Source organism: Chelonia mydas, chromosome 5, assembly GCF_015237465.2.
Source record: "Chelonia mydas isolate rCheMyd1 chromosome 5, rCheMyd1.pri.v2, whole genome shotgun sequence".
NCBI classification, from domain to species: Eukaryota; Metazoa; Chordata; order Testudines; family Cheloniidae; genus Chelonia; species Chelonia mydas.
The window spans coordinates 38,874,469-38,894,965 of NC_051245.2; the positions used below are offsets into that span (position 1 = coordinate 38,874,469).

At 41.4% G+C, this 20,497-nt stretch overlaps 1 protein-coding gene across 8 annotated transcripts in view; it reads left to right on the top strand.

Moving 5' to 3' along the window:
- IPO11 (importin 11) overlaps window positions 1-20,497 on the top strand; it is a 295,900-nt gene that overhangs the window by 126,716 nt on the left and 148,687 nt on the right. For all 8 annotated transcript variants that reach the window (XR_006291241.1, XM_043547525.1, XM_037902875.2 and 5 more), the window contains 2 exons: window positions 5,467-5,582; window positions 6,940-7,016. Coding sequence is in view for 7 of the 8 variants with exons in the window: in XM_043547525.1 (XP_043403460.1) it covers window positions 5,467-5,582; window positions 6,940-7,016 (193 nt within the window). In the remaining variant the exon portion in view is untranslated. The remainder of the gene's footprint in view (window positions 1-5,466; window positions 5,583-6,939; window positions 7,017-20,497) is intronic.

The window sequence follows — 20,497 nt, forward strand, 5'->3', positions numbered from 1 at the left end:
GACTATTGGGGCGCCCTGTTTTTCATAGGTTGTTTTCTTAGTTGCCCTTATTCTCATGTGTGTCCGTGATAACCTGCAGTCAGACCAGGATGTCCTATGATCTTACAATCAGGTGTCTTGTGGTCTTGGACAGTACATTGCGGTCTACATCGCGTATTGGCACAACTTCTACAGCATTGATTCTCAGCCAGGGGTATGTGTACATCAACTCATCTAGATATTTGCCTAGTTTTACAACAGGCTACAGAAAAAGTACTAGTGAAGTCAGTACAAACTAAAATTTCCTACAGACAATGACTTGTTTATATTGCTCTACGTACTATACACTGAAATGTAAGTACAGTAGTTATTTTCCAATTAATTTATTTTATAATTATATGGTAAAAATGAGAAGATAAGCAATTTGTCAGTAACAGTGTGCTGTGACACTTTTGTATTTTTATGTCTGATTTAGTAAGCAAGTAGTTTTTAAGTAAGGTGAAACTTGGTGGTACGCAAGACAATCAGACTTCTGAAAGGGGTACAGTAGTCTGGAAAGGTTGAGAGCCACTGTTTTACAGTAACCCTGTAACACTACTAGCATAGGGTTATTCCTAGGTCACACATTCATCTCAGACATTTTTAAGCCTACGCCCCAGTATGGCTAAGCTAAAATCTTACATGCCTCAGCCTATTGGCCTTGCATTCCAGCCATGTTTTACTCATGTACCTAATAGACGCTCATTATTCCTAAATGCTTGTCAATCTTATACATATATATTCTTACAATTTAAATCTATTTAGCATACATTGATTATATATGAAATAGCATATGAGTTGATCACAATACTAAATAACATAATGATAAATGGATAAAATGAACTAATTGGCTACAGTTAGCTTGAGCTTGAGGTTTGCCCTTAGCCTAATTCCCATCTACAAACAAAAATCTCTAAATTGAGTCAAATGGTGCTTTAAACTAGAGTTAGCTGGCCTATCAGGGTTGAAACTCAAATGCTGCTGATTATCAAGCTAGTAATGCAGCGGAAATACGGCAGCTCGAGTTATAGCAGCTCAACAGATGCTAATCCAATCACTCTTTGATGCTTATCAAATTCCTCTGTGTAGCTCTAATCAGGGCCAGATTAAGGCATAAACTAACTAAGCTACAGTTGAGGGCCTCTCAGTATGAGGGGCCTCTAAAAAATAAAGAAACTGACTCCATTTCAAATTTTATCAAAATCGGTTGATAAATAAAGGAGATCTGGGGAAAAGAAGATTCTCTCTAAATAATGACAAAAATATATACATCTGGCTACCCTTACCCTTCACTAATTGTTCATTATTGGCAGGCAGGAGGCCAAGGCTAAGAAAAAAATGATAATTGCACTGGTAAAATTAGTATTTCTACGAGTAAATCTGCTATCAGTCTCCTAAGGCAGTGTTTTGTTGGCCAGCTGCTACTGGTAAAATTCTGACTGTGCCTTCATAACGTATCTAAATAAATAAATAATCTCACTACCGATAAAATCGGGGAAAAAGTGAAATTGGAGATGGCAGTGTCGTGAAGAAATCCTGCCGAGCTCATACTCGTATGGGACTTGTGCTGGGAGTGATGTCATGTATAGCGTCCCCCTTGGCTGGTAATAGCTGGAAAGCCGCCATCTTTTGCTTACGGTCCAGCACGCTCAGTCATATAGTGTCTTCATTCCTGTTTTTCTTTGTTTTCTTAAGTGTTAGTGTGTTCTTTCTTTTTTGATCTGTACATATGTACAATTGTGTATTTTAGTGTGCACACCACCTTCTGCTTCATGCACTATCCATGCTTCACATGATTGAGTTTGCAGGTGAGCATCTTATGGACTTGGGTCAAGTGGATCTTGAGGAGAATAAATTTGTGTTGGCTTCCCTCCGTCAGTTTTGGGAACCTTCACAGTAAATATCAGAGAGTGCTGACAAAAGGATAAATAAAGGGTTTTGAGAAAAATGAAGGAAGATATATATATATATCAAAATATTCTGAGTACTTGGTGAGCAAGTTATTTCAAACTATCTGAATATATGATTTATAGGCTATTAAGGCCTATAATATTCATTATGTTTGCTTGAATATAGGCTAGTTTTTCCTCACTTTCTCAATGTCTGTCTATTGATTACCAGTCGTTTTTCTGGTAAATTTTTTCTCTGACAACAAGCTATATGCGTGAGTCTGTGTCCCCAAGGTGTTTACTCGAGATTAATTAGTGGCTCTGGGGGAGACAGCGGACAGAGAAGCAAACGCGAAGAGAGAGAGCTTTTCTTGCAGCATTTTCTAGACAGACATCTGCCCTAAGCATTCTGTGCACTGAAAGTGACAAACTCCGTAGCTTATCATTTGAGGATGTCATCAATGACTTTGCTCTCCAAAAATCATGAAAGAAAATGTTTTAAATTTCAGTGTTAAAATTAATGTGATGTGCAAACAGACATACTGTAGGTTGTACTGCTTCCATTAGGTAAGCTGGTCTGTGTAACTGTAACTGCTTTTGTGTTGCTGTAGATATAAAGTTTTCATATCTACTAATTAAGAAATCATAGACAAAAATATGTTCATTTGAAACTATTTTATAATGTAAACAAGCATATTGCAAGACATGTTTTAGTTAGATTATTATTCTGTTTTTACAACTTTGACTTTGTATATATGCAAATATAAAGCTTTCGTGTTTATATATTAAATGTCCTTTCTGTGAAAATAATAAATTATTTTTTTAATGGTATGGGGCCTCTTACACTTGACACACTTTAGGGCCTCAGAATGTCTTAATCCGGCCCTGGCTACAGAAGGTAGAGGTGGGCAAACTACGGCCCGTGGGCCACATCTGGCCCACGGGACCATCCTGCCTGGCCCTTGAGCTCCTTCCCAGGGAGGCTAGCCCCCAGCTCCTCCCCTGCCGTCCCTCCTCCCCCACAGCCTCAGCTCGCTGAGCCGTCAGCGCTCTGGCCCGCCATGGCTGGCTCTGGCATGGTAAGGGGGAGGGGAGCAGGGGGGTCGGATAAAGGGGCAGGGGGTCACAGGGCGAAATCAGGGTACAGGGAGCAGGGGATGGTTGGATGGGGCAGAGGTTCTTGGGGGGGAGGGGGCGGTCAGGGGACGGGGAGCAGGGGGAGTTGGATAGGGGATGGGGTCCCAGGGGTGTGGATAGGGGTTGGGGCAGTCAGGGAACAGGGGGAGTGAATGGGGGTGGGGTCCTGGGGTGTGGTTAGGGGCGGGGGCGGTCAGGGGTCAAGGAGCGGGGGAGGTTGGATGGGTTGGGGGTTCTGAGGGGGGCGGGAAGTGGGAGGGTGCAGATAGGGGGTGGGGGCCAGGCTGTTTGGGGAAGCACGGCCTTCCCTACCCGGCCCTCCATACAGTTGTGCAACCCCGATGTGGCCCTTGGGCCAAAAAGTTTGCCCACCCCTGCTCTAGAGCTTGGTCTCTCTCGAGCTAGGCTAGCTTGAGTGGAGTAACTTGATAATAGAGATAAGGTAGTATCAGAGATTGAGGTGTTTTATCATTTGAATTTGAATTATTGTTTCAACCAGTTTATCAGGTACAGATTTAAGATTTACTGGACTGTAGTTTCCCAGTTCACCCCTAGATTTTTTTTTTAAAATATAAGTACAGCATTTGCTACAGTGGTGCAGGAGATGTTTTTAGTGAGAGATTGCATATATTTGTTGGAAGTTCAGCCACTACATACTTAAACTCCTTCAAACTCTTGGATGTATACCCTCTGGGCCTGGTGACTTATTACTTTCCAAAATATTAGTTTCTCCAAGCACCTTTTCTTCTGACACGTCAATCTCTGATAGTACCTCATCTCTATTATCGGAAAAGAGGAAGTCCAGAGTAGGTATCTCTCCATACCACCTTATAGTCAAAGAAAGGAACTGTTGAGATAGAGTTAAGGTTGAGAGTACAATGCAGTAATTTAGGGTGAAATATGTTACAGGCAAGGTATAATTATTACAAAAACAAGAATTCACCCAGGAATTTCTGAGATAAAATTAAAGCATAAAATAAATCCAAACATTAGCTTATGGAAATGGAGAGTTACTATATCAAACTTCCTTAATTCTGCTCCGTAGTGAGAATATACAATAACCATGTTTTAAAATTAAGGCATGTTAGTCCCAGATTAGATTAAATTGATTTTAAAGATGTGTTAGGTTGTGTGCTGTGTTTTCTGTGCCTTATAGCCACAAGTAGAGGTCGTTCTTTATATTAGTTATTAGAAAAATAACTGTCATTATAAATATGAATCCTTGTTAGAAGAATTTATATTATTCCTGTTTCAAGAACATTTCAAAAGCTTTAAGGTGTGATAAAATCCACAAAGTAAATTTTGACAGCTTTCCCTGCTTCAAATTTTGTATCCTCTTGTTTCCATTAAGTATTTATAGGCTCCATCTGTGCTACTCTAAAGTTTTTCTAGAGAAAGCATGATCGACATTGAAATGATTTTAAAATGTGTATACTGTTTATAATCAGTTTTGCAAACTTTTCATAATTTTACTGTCCTCTAAATATTTGAAGAGGGATCAGGAGTGATATAATAATTATATTTACTTGCTGTGTACAATTGATATATTTTAGTTTGTATATCATTAGTCATATACACCTCTACCCCGATATAATTCTGTCCTCGGGAGCCAAAAATCTTACCGTGTTATATCGAACTTGCTTTCATCCACCGGCGCGCTCAGCTCCCCCCTTTCCCCCCCCCCGGAGCACTGCTTTACAGCATTATATCCGAATTCGTGCTATATCGGGTCGCGTTATATCGGGTTAAAGGTGTAGTTCCAAAGTCTGGTTTGAGATCCTTCTGCTGATGCTGCTCTAGTAAGCCCCAGAACCTGTCTTAGGCCTTATCCTCTAAAAAGTGGTGGTGGGATTTCCTGACTCAGGTGATTAACTGCAGAGGGATATATGGGTGGTAGGACTTAGATGGAAGGTGCTGTGAAACCCCAGCCTCTCTTCCTCGTCAGTCCATTAGTTTTTATTTTCTCATATGTTCACCTCAAAGAGAAGAGAACAGGCCATCCCCAAATGCTGCTGCTTCTACTCTCCCAGTGGGTTTAAAGATTAAACCTGAATGGATCTAAAGACAAATCTTAATCAGTTTTCCCTAAGTAGTGAAAGTCTAAATTGTTTTGCTGGTGTGTCTGTTGCCCAAGACATTTTAAAGTGTGTGGTTTTATATATATATGCTCTAGTGTAATATGTGGCATAAAAATGTAGCGACTGTGTGTGCTAGGCTTATGGTTTTATTTTTAGTGCCAGTATGCTAGAATTTGTTGTGTTCCATTACTAATTATCAAAAATGAAATCCAGCTGACTTCGTTCGTGTAATGAGTAATGGTAGAAAATAGGTGTGGCCTAAAAAGAAAATATCTTGAATTTTCTGTTTCAGATCAGATTTTTTTTTAAATTGTTTTACGTTCTTTTGTTTATTCCTCCTGCAGGGATTAGGAGCAGAGAGCAAGAACCTCTACCCTTTCCTACTTCCAATTATTCAGCTAAGTACAGATGTTTCCCAGCCTCCACATGTTTATCTTCTGGAAGATGGCTTGGAATTATGGTAAGTGGAAGAACTTTGGTCAGCAGATTTTTTTTTATTTTTTTTCTTATTTTCCCCAAGAGAAGAGAACAGTGCACATTAACATTTCTATCACTATTACAAAAAAAAAAAAAGACTTGCTTAGAAACATATATGTAATATGTACACTAAACTGACCATGTGGCAAGCTCAGATTTGGGATCAAGCAAACTATGGACTATTGCTGCTTTGACCAGTGGAGGAGATGCTAAGTTTTAAGGGGTGAAATACAGGTTAATAATTTTCAAGAACTCCTGCTGTCTGTTGAATGAATTAATGTTAAAAAAAAAAAAAAAAAAAAAAAAACCTCAGTAACCAGGTTTACTGGGAAGAATGAGTTGCTGATAATATCAGAGGTAGATAAAATTCTAAAGACAAAAAATAGTGATTCAAGCTGAATTACTGCCCTCCTCTGTAGTGAGAGGTTCCTATGGCATAAATTGGCACCCCAATTACAAACCACATATGCCAGTCTCTAAACAAGCTTTTTTATCTATAACAAACAGTAAGTTTAAAAACATTTTTATGGGAGTACTGGATGCAGTAATCGTGAAACATAGGGTGCTTGATTCTGTTTCTAAGTCAAGTGCCATAATACCCTTTCAGTTTACCAATTCATGGGTCTTGGACATTTTATAGCAGTGCTGGTGTTGGGAACAATCCAGAAGGTTTGACTGTCTGAGCATGTAGTGTTTTTTTAATCATGTGCTTTGCTTATAAACATAATGAGAAATTTCATTGATTCTTTCCATCCACAGGAATTATAAATTGGAACACAGAATGATGAATGTAGTCTGCTCTCACCTGATTATCACCAATGCAGGATATTACACCTCAGAACAACGATATTTTGAGGGGATAAGGAGACATTTCTGTAGCATGGGTTTCTTTAACTGGTGACTCTTTGAAATTTCTTAGAGGTCTAGAATGCTACTATGTTGTCTTGATGCATGTAGCATGCAACTTTATCCACCTTACCTGCACTCTGCCCATTAATCCCCCTCCCATGTGGATACTTTGAACATTCCAAACTGCTGAGCAGCTTCAAACAGTCATCATTTAAAAACAAAAATAGAGAGGCATAAAAATGTTTCCTTCTTTCCCCCATTCTTTTGAGATGACAGAACAAGCAAGTATTCCACAGACCAGCAGCGTGGGAAATACTCTTCTGAAAGATAATCATTTCAAATAATTGTAGCATTCTTCATTTGGAGAGATTTTATATCGATACTAGAAGATTACAATATTTTTACACCTGTCAAAATTGTTCCTCTTATCATGTTTATTATGCGAAACAGGGAACTAAATATAACCAATGTTGTATTTAATCTACTCTTAGGTTAGTGACATTGGAGAATAGCCCTTGTCTTACTCCTGAGCTGCTGCGAATCTTTCAGAATATGTCTGCCCTTCTTGGTGAGTCTTCATAATAAGGATTCTGTTTGCTATACTAACAACGTTGTTCATGTTCTATTAATAAGATAACTAAGGCTGTAAGAAGTTGAGATATCAAAATTCTTACTATTCAAAATGCTTGAACAAGCTTGAACAAGCTTTGACTGACTTAAAGAATTTCCCATTTTCTTGCACCCTGATTGTGTTTAAATCAATCAACATTTTAAGTGCTTTGTACTTAAAAAGGCAAAGAAACAAACTGCAGATGATGCTTTTTATTAAACTGTTTCCTAGTTAAAGACAAAGGGCGACATTCTGGACCAGTTGAAGTCAATTGGAGATTTGCCATTGACTTCAATGGGTCCGAAATTTCATCCAAAATATTTGCTGGTTGGTAGGCTAATTTTGATAGGTATCTCTGCACAAATATCTGTTTATTCTCCATGGTGTAATTTTTATTTATGAGACTGTATGTTCTTGGAGGCATATGTTTCACAAAAGATTCCGTGGGTCTTATGTTTGGAGACTATATGATGTATATTCATACATGCAGTGTGAGTGCTATTAAAATGTAGAACTAACTGAAGTTGCTTAGCAACTGAATGTTACTTGACAATTAATTTTGGAAATATAATTCAGCTATATATAGTTTATTAGCTTACTTATTGCAAAAAAAAAAATCAACTGAGTTGGACTTCATAGTGTTCCATCAAGACTGCACAGTCACTGATTTTATAAAAGCCCCTCAAAGCTTAACACCAAATCAAATAATAACATTGCGTTTGTGTGTAGAGAATAGCTGACTATTCTACTTGCTTAATCAGATAATAATCCTACTTGCTACTCAGGAGAACATAAAGAATTAATGGCTCCATTCCAAATCATTAATATTCAGGTAGTAAATTTTCAAATTGTGTGTGTCTTGAAGTAAGTTATCCAATCAGGCAGTAATGACATGGATGGGGTAGGTTTATATGTGTGTCAGTGAAATATAACTTCTTGCTGAAACTTTAGGGGGTTCAATCCTTAGGAAGTGGATTTTCTTCACCTTTTTGTATAACTCTTTTGAGAATTTAAAAATACTGCAGTAATTTTTAGAGAGAGAAGGTGGTTGAGATAATATCTTTTATTGGATCAACTTATGCTGGTGAGAGAGACAAGCTTTTGAGCTTTTACAGAGCTCTTCTTCAGGTCTGGGAAACTTACTGAGGTCTGGTCTACACTACAGATGTATATGGATATAACTACGTTGCTCAGGAGTGTGAAAAACCCACACCTCTGAGCGACATAGTTATACTGACCTAACCCCATGGCATAGACAGCATGTCGGCTGGAGAAGGTCTCCTGCCAACATAACTACCGCCTCTAGGGGAGGTAAGTACACCCATAGGGGAGGATTAACTATGCCGACAGGAGAGCTCTCTCCTGACAGTGTAGATTGTCTTCATTAAAGCGCTGCAAAAGCACAGCTGCACTGATGCAAAGTTTTAAGTGTAGACTTGCCCTTAGAGTGTCACAGCTAAACACAAGGTGGAATGGATTGTTTGCCATAAGTAGTTAACATACATTTCAAGGGACCATTCAAGGTGAAGTGGCCCATTAACACCCCTCTAGTAATAGGGAGAAAAGGAAGGAGGAGGGTAAACAGCTGGAAGGGGAGTTATTTGTGGGTTATACATAGGGCCTACCAAATTCATGGTTTGTTTTGGTCAATTTCACAGTCCTAGGATTTTAAAAATCACAAATTTCATGAGTTCAGATATTTAAATCTAACATTTCATGGTGTTGTAACTGTAAGGGTCCTGACCCAACTCTGAAGGCAGTAGCTCAGAAGTAAGGGTGGCATGATAAGGTATTGCTAGACTTACTTCTGCACTGCTAGTGGGTGCTGCCTTCAGAGCTGGGTGTCTGGCCAGCAGCTGCTGCTCTCTGACCACCCAGTTTTAAAGGCAGTGCAGGAGTAAGGGTGGCAATACCGCAACCCCCCTACAATAACATCACGACCCTCCCCCATGACCCTCTTTTGCGTTGGGACCCCCAGTTTGAGAAATGCTGGTCTTCTCTCCCCCACCCCCACCGCAGTGAAATCTGTATAGTATAGGGTAAAAGTACACAAAAGCCCAGATATCACGGGGGAGACCAGATTTCACAGTCTGTGATGCATTTTTCACAGCCATGAATTTGGTAGGGCACTAGTTATACATTGTAGTAATAAGCCATAAATCCAGTGTCTCCAGTCAATCCATGATTTTTAGTGTCTAACACAGTTATGAGTTTAAGCCCCCAGGTTTGTCTTTTGAAAGTAATGTGCAGATTTCCTTTGAGGATGAAGACTGATGGGTCAGATACAGAGTGATCGTTTTGTGAAAAGTGTTCACCCACAGGTTATGTGGTGTTTTTGTCTTTTATCATTTTCCTGTTTGAATCCATTTGAAAGCATATTGTTTGTCTGGTTTCACCCATGTTGCTATTGGGGCATTTAATACACTGGATGAGGTACACCACATGTTGTGATAGGCATGTTGTGAGCTGTGAGCCCACAGCTGGACCAGGGTCAACTTCCCTTTTGGGGGATGCAGGAGTGTCTGACTTTTTTTGGGGGTGGGGGAATAGTTCAGTGGTTTGAGCATTGGCCTGTTAAACCCAGGGTTGTGAGTTCAATCCCTGAGGGGGCCATTGAGGGATCTGGGGCAAAAATTGGGGATTGGTCCTGCTTTGAGCAGGGGGTTGGACTAGATGGCCTCCTGAGGTCCCTTCCAACCCTGATATTCTATGATTCTATGTGTTGGACCCATGAGTCTTGAAAGATGTGTTGTGGGGAATGTTGATAATCGTAGCCATGGAGATGTCTGCAAATTTTGCATCTGTTGTTCTAGCAGGGTCTGGTGCTGCTTTGAGTTGGTGTGTCCTGGTCTGTGCGGAGCTTGCTTCTGATGATGAGCTTGGAGAGGTTGAGGGGTTGTTTGAAGGCCAGAAGAGGGGGTTCAGGAAAGATTTCTTTCAGGATGGGGTCCCCATCGAATATGGGTTGTAGTTGTTTGATACCCCATATGGGTTCCACTGGGGGTGGTAGGTGACAACTAGGGGTATGCCGTTGGAGCGGGTTTTATTTCTGTACTGAAGCAGGTTCTCTTGGAGTATTTGGATGGCCCATTCCATGATGTGATCTACTTCTCCGGTGGAATGTCCTTGTTTGGTGAAGGTAGTTTTGCGTGTGTTACAACAATACAGTACACAGTAATTTTTGTTATGCAAATATTTCTTTGCTTTCCTTTAATTATTTTCTGCACTTTTATGTGCTTTTGGAGATTAATGAACTAATTGCTATAGCAAATGGATTTTTCAGAAGAATAATTTTAAATCATAAAAGAAAATGTAGAAGTTAACATTTCTGAATTGGTCATGACCTTTTATCATATTTTCTAAGATTAATTTCAGTACTTCATATTTTATTATGAAGGTTGATGAGATGTGTTCCGTATAGTAGGCAGGCTTAACGTAGTCCCTCTCCTATGATCTTCCCATGTATCTTAATACTAATGATCGAAATTGTGCTTCAAGGAAAAGTACTGCAATTACAAAGAGCCAAGGTTTTGTAGATGGTTCACTATTTAACTTCAGATTTACATGTCCACCATCTTTGTAATTGCTAGACGCTTCCTGTTAATCTTCCTTCTGTATCTTTTGAACATCTCTTTTTGGGTATAAATTTGGTAACATAGTATTGTCGAAGTGGTCTTGATTTTCATAGTTATCCTACATTGCCCTTCCACGTATCTTAAATTCAGAGATTACCCGTGTTTTTTCTCAGTCATACGTCTGCATTAGATGGAGGGAAGTAAAAGGTATGGAATGAGCAGCTCATACCTTCGTACACGCTCCTAATAGTTGTTAAGAAATCTCCTATGTTTGTGATGCCTGCCTTATTTTAAGAATTTACCCCAGAGCATACTGATGCTTCTCTTTGGAAGAATTCAAGTTGGAGAGGAAATTCTTTAAATATGTACTTAAATGCCACAGTTAAAATTAAGCAGAGCTAACTTTATGCTTTGGGTCTACAGTAATTAATTTCATATTTTTATTAAGATTTTATTTTGATACTGTTTACCACCCTACCAAAAACAATACCACCAGCAGCTAAAAAACTGTGCAACAAAAATAAGATAAATCTCCCACTTTCCGTATGCAACCCTTAGGAAATATTTACTTTTGTAAGCAGCTTTCTGAGAAAGAAGTGCCGTTGAGCTTGTTCTCACGTCAACACATTTTGGTCGCTGTAAAACAAAATGGGGAGTGCTTTCTACAGGAAAGAGACCTTCATGCAGAGCATCCTGCCAGCAGCCCACTATTGTTTACGTCACGGGGAGTGTAACAGAAATACCACCACAGATTTCAACTATGGCAGTACAGCATGGGGTGAGAGATTGTATCTCAGGTAGGATGGTGCTATAGGGTCTTATAGATCTAAACCAACACCTTAAATTACGCCCAGAAACTCACAGCCAGCTAGTACAGATCATGGCCCACTGGTTCAGTATATTTGTAGCAGGACACTCCACTTAAAATTTGCTTCTGAATGGGCTTTAGGTATAGCCCCACAAAGAGCAAAATAATTAAATCCATATTGTATTGAGAATCAGTGCCACATTCAACAATTTGATAAAAGTTCTCAACTGAAGTTTCAATGTTTTGCTCAAGTAGTTGTCAATCATCTGGTGGAAAGGAGTTCGATGTGCTTCAGCAATGATCTTTTAGAATTCAGGACTTTGTTTAAAAAAAATGTCATAACCATCAGGCGAGAGTAGCCATTACTAGTCATAAAAACAAATATGGCTTTGACTTGACTCTATGCAAATATTATTTTTGCACCAACTTATTATGGAGTGTAATGCTTTTTCTTTAGGCAAACAAAAGTGTTTTCCCTGATGGTGGGAGGGAAGGTAAGCAATTAGACTCTTTAGTTCAACAAATTTTCTCTTCCATGTTAAAATGCACTTAATTAATAAAACCACCTAATGGAAGCTAGACCTTGTGGCTTTCTGCTCCTTGTTATTCAAAAGGAGAACCCACAATAACTCTGAAAACAAATGGTTGTAGAAAATAATGAACAAGGATGTGGCTTGGAATTCTTGATGAAATCACTAGGAAAGGTCAAGTCCCCAATCCAGGAATTTCCTGAAACATTCCAATCGACTGAGCTATGGAGCATCTCTAGGACATCGGAGCACTGGAGGAAAGTGCCCAGGAAGGAAAGGTTCATCCTGGTTGTATTTCATCATCTTTGTGGGTTTCAAGACGTCTTGGGCACTGCTATTCACAACATACCATCCTCAAGACTGAAACTCTGCCTACAGTATTGGCAGCAATATTACCTGAAGAATTCATGTCAGTATATGTGACCGAAACCCATTTATCTTTCTCACAGGTAGTATTGGGTATACACATCCATTTCCTATTCTATTCTATTCTATTCTATGTATACAAATGTGTCAGTAAAGTGAGTTCTAAATGAGTCAGTGCTAGTTATGCAGGTCCTAGTTCTCTGCAATAGGGCAAATTATAGTCCAGAGTCCCATAAATACTACCATCATGCAAGACCTGCTTCAGTTATGGACAGATTTCCATTCAAGCTGAACTTAGCCGCATGATAGCCAAAAGGAAGATCCTGAGATGCAAAAGATGTTCTGGGTGCATAATTGGCTCATTTGTGGCTCCAGAAAGAAATGGCCAGAGTGTACTGTAGGGTATAAAGAATTAAAATCTAATTGAACATAGGATTAACCAAAGGAAACCACCTGTTCTTCAGCTAACTAATGTCTTTAACTGGGTACAATAAATCCAGTCTATAGAGAATGTTTCACTCTAGTAGCCACTATTCTGGCCAGTCCCTGTAGATCCTAATAGTATCCAGGCATTCTCTCCTGCACGCCCCACCCCCAGGCCTTAGGGAGCACTAGCAGGACAAATGAAATTTCATCAAATGTCTGAGATTTCAGTGGACTCTAAAATTCAGTCTACACATGAGATGAAGTGTCCCAGTCACCATATTATATCTTGTGTGACTTGACAGTGCCTCTTGAAGAGGCAGGATAGCGGATTTTCAGATATAATGACCCCAGAGCTGTTCAGGAGAATGAAGTCCTTCAGCCATCTGGGAAAAAGACTGATTAAGTTCCAAGAGCTACTTTTCCAAATTGATGTGTAACTTGCTTTGGCCAGGGGGATTTCCAGATGGTAAGTGAACACTCCCCTAGCAAAGTCCTGATGATTATGACCACAGATTCATTGTTAAACATCTTTTGGCTGTCATCAGGGGGAGGGGGAAGGCAATATCCAGAATGGATTAAAAGTTACCTATTGTACAAGTAATGTAACAATGATGTGACTACATAATTGGAATGTAATGAATTTTTTGAGTTGATGGACACAAGAAATTCCCTTAGTATAGTATCTGGAGTATTGTGTGGGAAATTTCTTTAAAGAAGTATAGAGAGGCAAAGTAGGTGAGGTAATATCTTTTAATGGACCAACTTCTGTTGGAGTGAGAGACAGGCTTTTGAGCCACACAGAGCTCTTCTTGAGGTTTGGAAGAGCTCTGTGTGGCTTGAAAGCTTGTTTCTCTCACCAACAGAAGTTGGTCCAATAAAAGATATTACCTCACCCACCTTGTCTCTCTAATATCTTGGGACTGACATGGCCACAACTACTGCATTTACAGAAGGATATCATTCAGAAAATCTTATTTAGGAGTCAGAGATTTAAAATAAGGTAGAACCTCAACCTTATTACTCAGAGTGTGGAGAAAGAGAATGTAGCAGTATTAGTATTAATAGAAGCTGTCTTCCTATAAGGTTCTGGAGCAATGGCCTGTTCTGCAAACTCTGTAATTCCAGAGCTTGTTTTGATGTGATCCTTAGGGCAGAAAGACAAAATTATGTAGGGTATCCATGCCTTATTACCATTTAAGTCCCAAGAGTCTGTATTAGAATTGTTCCGGGTGTCTGTAAAATATCGTAATCTTATTCTGGCTGACCAGGCTTGTTTTGGGGCTAGCAAAAACTGTGCCAGGATCTCTGCAGACAGGATGCTTGAAGACCCAGGATAAAATCCAGACAGAGGAACTCTTTGAGTGGCTTCTTCCTGCCTAGAGTCTGCTAGTCTTGAAACAGTCATGATCATCACTTTTGGTGAAACTAATCACTTTTCTGGAGAGAGAATGGGTTGACTGTGTGGAGAAGGGTTTGAATTTCAGTCCTCCCTCTTAGGTTAGGGAAAGGATCAGGAATTTAGAGTGCTGGACAGAGGGGTTTACTTTGGATTCCACAAATTCTGTTTGGTCCACGTTCTGAAATGTTTCTCCCACTTTCCTATCGTTTAGAACATTGAGTCATGTTCTGTTCCTAAGCTTTTGTATTCCATGACCTTAGTCAAAAGTCACTTCACCCCATGGTATTGTTACACAGGGTTTTCTGAACCCAAAGGTCTTGGTAACTTTATTCTTTGTGAGGCAGTGTCAGGAAATAAATCAATGGGGACACAGCACATTTGTCTGATAGGTAGCTGGTATAAACAGTGCAAACAAGAGTGTTTTTTCGCTTAAAACTTTTATTTTATTTAGTCTCAGGCACTTACACATGTCTGCAATAGGTTGTTAGAGCACCCCACATCAATAATTACCAAAATCTGTAGTGGTCTTTAAGTGGGTCTGTCAAGGTTCCTTCCCCACTCTGAACTCTAGGGTACAGATGTGGGGACCTGCATGAAAGACCCCCTAAGCTTATTCTTACCATCTTAGGTTAAAAACTTCCCCAAGGTACAAACTTTGCCTTGTCCTTGAACTGTATGCTGCCACCACCAAGCGTTTTAAACAAAGAACAGGGAAAGAGCCCACTTGGAGATGTCTTCCCCTAAAATATCCCCCCAAACCCTACACCCGCTTTCCTGGGGAAGGCTTGATAAGAATCCTCACCAATTTGTACACGTGAAAACAGACCCAAACGCTTGGATCTTAGGAACAATGAAAAATCAATCAGGCTTTTAAAAGAAGAATTTTAATTAAAGAAAAGGTAAAAGAATCACCTCTGTAAAATCAGGATGGTAAATACCTTACAGGGTAATCAGATTCAAAACATAGAGAATTCCTCTAGGCAAAACCTTAAGTTACAAAAAGACACAAAAACAGGAAAATACATTCCATCCAGCACAGCATATTTTACCAGCCATTAAGCAAAAGGAAATCTAACGCATTTCTAGCTAGATTGCTTACTAACTTAACAGGGGTGTAGGACTGCATTCCTGATCTTTTCCCGGCAAAAGCATCACACAAACAGCCAAACCCTTTGTCCGTTGTCCCCCGTCCTCCCCCCTCCCTCCCAGATTTGAAAGTATCTCGTCCCCTCATTGGTCATTTTGGGTCAGGTGCCAGCGAGGTTATCTTAGCTTCTTAACCATTTACAGGTGAGAAAGGGTTTTGCCTCTGGCCAGAAGGGATTTTATAGCACTGTATACAGAAAGGTGGTTACCCTTCCCTTTATATTTACGACAGGGTCAGTGACAGGTTTCTGGTGGCCGGCCTTCCATCTGCTGCGGGGATCTTAAGATATGTCCATGAAGTGTCCACCTAACTCAGACCTTTTATGCATGTTAGTGTTATATAGGTTGTCAATCAAAAAACAACACATTAAGCAAGAGTTAAGCAAGAAGTTTCCAGTCATGAGTTGAACAGATGTGTTTTTGCAGAGTCTGCAGTCTTGTGGGCCCCGACAAACACACACCAGAAGTCAAATATAAACCGACTTTGTGTTTTTCAAAGCTGCATACTTCAGCAGTTTAAAAGAAAAAGCCCAATAGGATGGTGCAGGGTCTTGTGCCTAATTCTTGTGGTAACTCACCGCCCATCCTGGCTTGCCTAATTATGCTAAGGTTGCTGCAAAGGCCTACTAGCCTAGCTGTTTTTGACAATAAATGTAGTAACCAATGTTCCAGTTATTGTCAGTGGCCTAGGCCATTTCCTGGACTGTCAAAATAATCCCCTACAGTAGAAGTGCTCATGGATCTAGCCACTGTGTGTGCCCTATTAACTGTCTATCCAAAATCTGTCTGATTATGTATACTAAGCTCAAAATTGAAGAATTTCAACCTGTTAGAGGTATTGTAGAGAAAGGTGGTGATATAGGGTTCCTCCCATATTTGATCTGTTGTGGGCTTTGTCCCATTTGTTCACTACTAATTGATGACATTACCCTTATCGAGCTACATGACTTTAGCTGTAAAAATGATATGGATGGACAGGGTTCATGTCATGATGTTGTATGCTCTGTGAAGAGTGTTGTCTTCATACCTGTTTGTGATACTCTATACCTTGGGGGAGCCACCCTGTAACCCCCATATTCATCACTTTTATATATAGCATGCCATGCCATACAAGGTATCATGTGATGTACGCATGCCATGTAAGGTATCATGGGAAAGGTTATGATCTGCTGAAAGCCATTGTTCTATCTAAATATGTATATCATTAGTGCTTATGAAGTTATGAGATTGTATTGTATGGGTATTAAAATATGCTGTGAGTTGGGGAATTGCCCAGATATTAGCTCCGGAGAGACAAGAACAATGGAGGTAACCAGCACCCAGGCGGGTATCAAACAACCATCAACACCCGTTGACCAGCAAGGGAGTTACAATTCAGTGACTCACTTGTACAAGGCCACACCAGGGGAATTACCTAGCGTTGCCTGGTGACTCAGCAGCACCCATCAGACGTGCCTGGACTTGTGTTCTCCAAACACATGGAATGAGGATATAAAATAGAGGACAGAGGCCTTGTGGTTTATACTTTCTCGTCTGCCACCTACGCTGAAGACAACGAGAACACTGGAGCTGAGGAAACTGGTCCCTAGGCTAACAGGAAGAGGCTGCATACAAAAGACTAACCAACCTGCGGTATCGAGTGGGATGAGAAAAACTGCTTAGTCTAGATATTGCTTATTATAGATATTACCTAGTCTAATAAGGTTGAGAATTTAGACTGTGTGCTTATCTTTTATTTTCCTTTGGAAACTACTCTGACTTTGCCTATCACTTATAATCACTTAAAATCTATCTTTTTTACTCAATAAGCTTATTCTAATCCTTACCAGTGAGCTTGACTGAAGTGCTTGGTAAATTTGCTCAGGTTACAAAGGCTGGTATATGTCTACTTTCCATTAATGAAGTGGTAAACCAATTAATAAATTTACCTTGCTCAAGAAAGGGTTTTAGCAGTGTAAGATGGTGTATTCCTGTGGTACAGTGCTGGGAGCTGGAGGGATTTGGCTGGTGCCTTTCTCTGTTTGATTCGTAAGTAGCGCTGGGAGCATTCATGCAATCTAGGTGGGTGAGGGTTTTCACATGCAGTTGTACTGAGTGGTAACAGCACCTGGAGGGATTGTGAGAGACAACACAGAATAGTGAGTTAAGGGGGCACAGTGGTACCAGAGTCCTAGATTGCACCCCAGGGATCCCATCACACAGTTACAGTTGTGGAGTAGAAAGATACAGTGTTGATCATTAAAACCTTGTTTATACAGGATAAGCCACTGAGAATCTGAGGTGTGGCCCACCTTGATTATCAAACACAATGTAAGGAGAGTGGTCACTTTGGATAAGCTATTACCAGCAGGAGAGTGAGTTTGTGTGTGTGTTGGGGGGGGGGGTGAGAGAACCTGGATTTGTGCTGGAAATGGCCCACCTTGATTATCATACACATTGTAAGGAGAGTGGTCACTTTAGATAAGCTATTACTAGCAGGAGAGTGAGTTTGTGGGGGGCGGGGGGGGTGAGAAAACCTGGATTTGTGCTGGAAATGGCCCAACTTCATTATCATACACATTGTAAGGAGAGTGATCACTTTGGATGGGCTATTGCCAGCAGGAGAGTGGGGTGGGAGGAGGTATTTTTTCATGCTTTTTGTGTGTATATAATAAGATCTTCTATACTTTCCACAGTATGCATCCGATGAAGTGAGCTGTAGCTCACGAAAGCTTATGCTCAGATAAATTGGTTAGTCTCTAAGGTGCCACAAGTCCTCCTTTTCTTTTTGCGAATACAGACTAACACGGCTGTTACTCTGAAACCTGAGGTGGGAATGGCTGCATCTGGCTCCTAGGATTATGCAGTACTTATTCTCAAAGTCCTTAAAGACAGAAACTATCTTGGTTTAATCCCAGGATATCATCAAGCAAGTAGAATGTTACTGTGGATTGATCAGGAGTCTGCCTCTCTTAAATGCACCTTTGGCTTCCAAACCAGAAGAGGTAATAGGTCTGACAATGATATTCCCAGAGCCTGTTCTGATGATTGTTATCCTCCTACTCTTCTAGAGCATCCGCTGATATCTTACATAATTTATCTGATCCTGAAGGTGATTCATAGTTTGTAGGACCAATTTTAGTAATGTGGTAGCATTGATCTTCTTCGAGTAGTGTCCCTATGGGTGCTCCACTGTAGGTGTATGCGTGCCCCTGCGCCTCTAATCGGAGATTTTTGGTAGCAGTGTCCTGTTGAGCCCGCGCATGTGCCCTCCCTCCCTCATGGTCTGCCTACAGGCTATTTAGCACTGCACAGGCAAACCCCGCCCCCCCCTTCCTTCTCTACCACTTTGGCCTCAGACTGAATGAGCAGTTGTCCCTTCCTTATCTGTGTCATTAGCATAAGTAGTGTTTGTTTGTTTTGTTCTCCTTTGTTCTCCTTAAAAGTAGGTAGGCTAGTGTGTGTTTATTTTATTTTATTCCTTTGGGTTAAAAAAGAAGAAGAAGAAGAAGAGCTAGAGAGAGAAAGGAAAAGAACTTCAGTTTCCTGCCCTGTCTGGGGGCATTTCCCCTTCCCCCCCTCCGCACCCCCCCCCCCCCCGCATCTGTAGATTCATCATTTTTTATTTTCAGTTTAAAAAAAAAACAACAAAACTAAAGACACCTTCTTCTGCATTCCTCCCTGCTAGAGGATGACACCCCCTGCCCAGGAGCTTGCCTGGCTCTCTGCTCCAAGTGGTGCCTCTCCTGCCAGGAGTCAGTTCCTGTAATGGCCAGACACTCTCACTGTGGCTGGGAGAGCCTCACAGAAGTGCTTTACCTGCCACAGCTATAACGGCAGCTCACAAGAGCTGGGAGCTGAAGTTAAAACTCCTCCCTATGGAGAAAACACTTCAGTCTGCAGGGGACTCCAGTGGATGCTGACCCCGGATCGTCCCCGTCCCTGGAGCCTTCACTTCAAAAGGGGTCGAGTCGTGAAGAGGAGAAGAAGTGGAGGGAAGCCACCAGCAGACTCCCCCTGGAAAGGCTCATAAAAAAAGCTCCTCCAAGCAACTGGCCAGCCAGAGGGGTTCCCCAGTGTGGCCATATTGGCACCGATCCCAGCACATGGGTTCCGACTAGCTGGCCAGCCAGTGGGGCTCCCCAGAGCGGCCACTTCAGTATGACGACACCAGCAGCTCTGAAGCACCTCACCAATAAGGGGCCCCCTGCTGTGAGTTCTGCTGGGGCACCTGCACCAGAGTTCTGAAGCAGGCACCCGAAAAGGGGTCTCCTGCTGTGAGCTCTGCTGCCCCACCATCCACAGGGCACTGAGGGGCTTCAGGAGTCAGGCTCTCAGGCAATGGTACTGCCCCCTAAGGAGAGGGGACAATTACCATATCATCTCTAAAAAGAGTGGCACAGAGAAACCCTTTGGTACCAGGTGCAACAAAACTCCCATCTAGGAAGTGTTCTACACCTTCCCAAGCATCGATACTGACAACATACTACAGACGCTCCTCTGAGGTACCACATGAGCCCATGGTAACACACGTGCTCTGATACTCTGGAGACCTGTGGCCTCAGTACCCAGGGAGAGAGAATTACCGTACCATCTCTAAAATAGTGGCGCCAACAAACTCTCTGTAGTGGGCACAACCAAATTCTCATTTAGGGAGTGCTCTGCCCAACTGTCGGTACTGACAACGTACCACGCACACTCCTTTGTGGTACCAAATGAACCCATGGTACTGCATGAGCTCTGGTACCCTGGAGACCTGATGATTGGGGAAGAACCGCAATCCCCATTACTTGGTACCAGGACCTTGGTATCGAGCACATCCTGGCACCCAGAATCACTCTTGGCACTAGGCTGTATGCCAATACCCCAGTCAGCACCACCCTTACCCACTGAAGAATCTGACACTGGCCAGGAGGAGATCATTTCCCTGGCCCTCATCGTGGCTCACCGTCACACTACAAGGGTCCTCCCCAATTCCATCAAACCAACCTACAATCACAGTAGGGGCCCCCTGAGGTATGCCCACCGCCCATGCCCGCCTTCCTCCCTCACCCCCCCCCCCCGGCCATATTGTAATTCTTGGGTGACATACACACACGTGTTGTGACCATCCCCAGTGTTTCTCAGGGAGAGTCCACCAGATGATTTGCTACAGCCTGGCTGACCAGAACACCTGAGTCAGTGCAGGAGGAAGCTTTTCAGAACGGGAA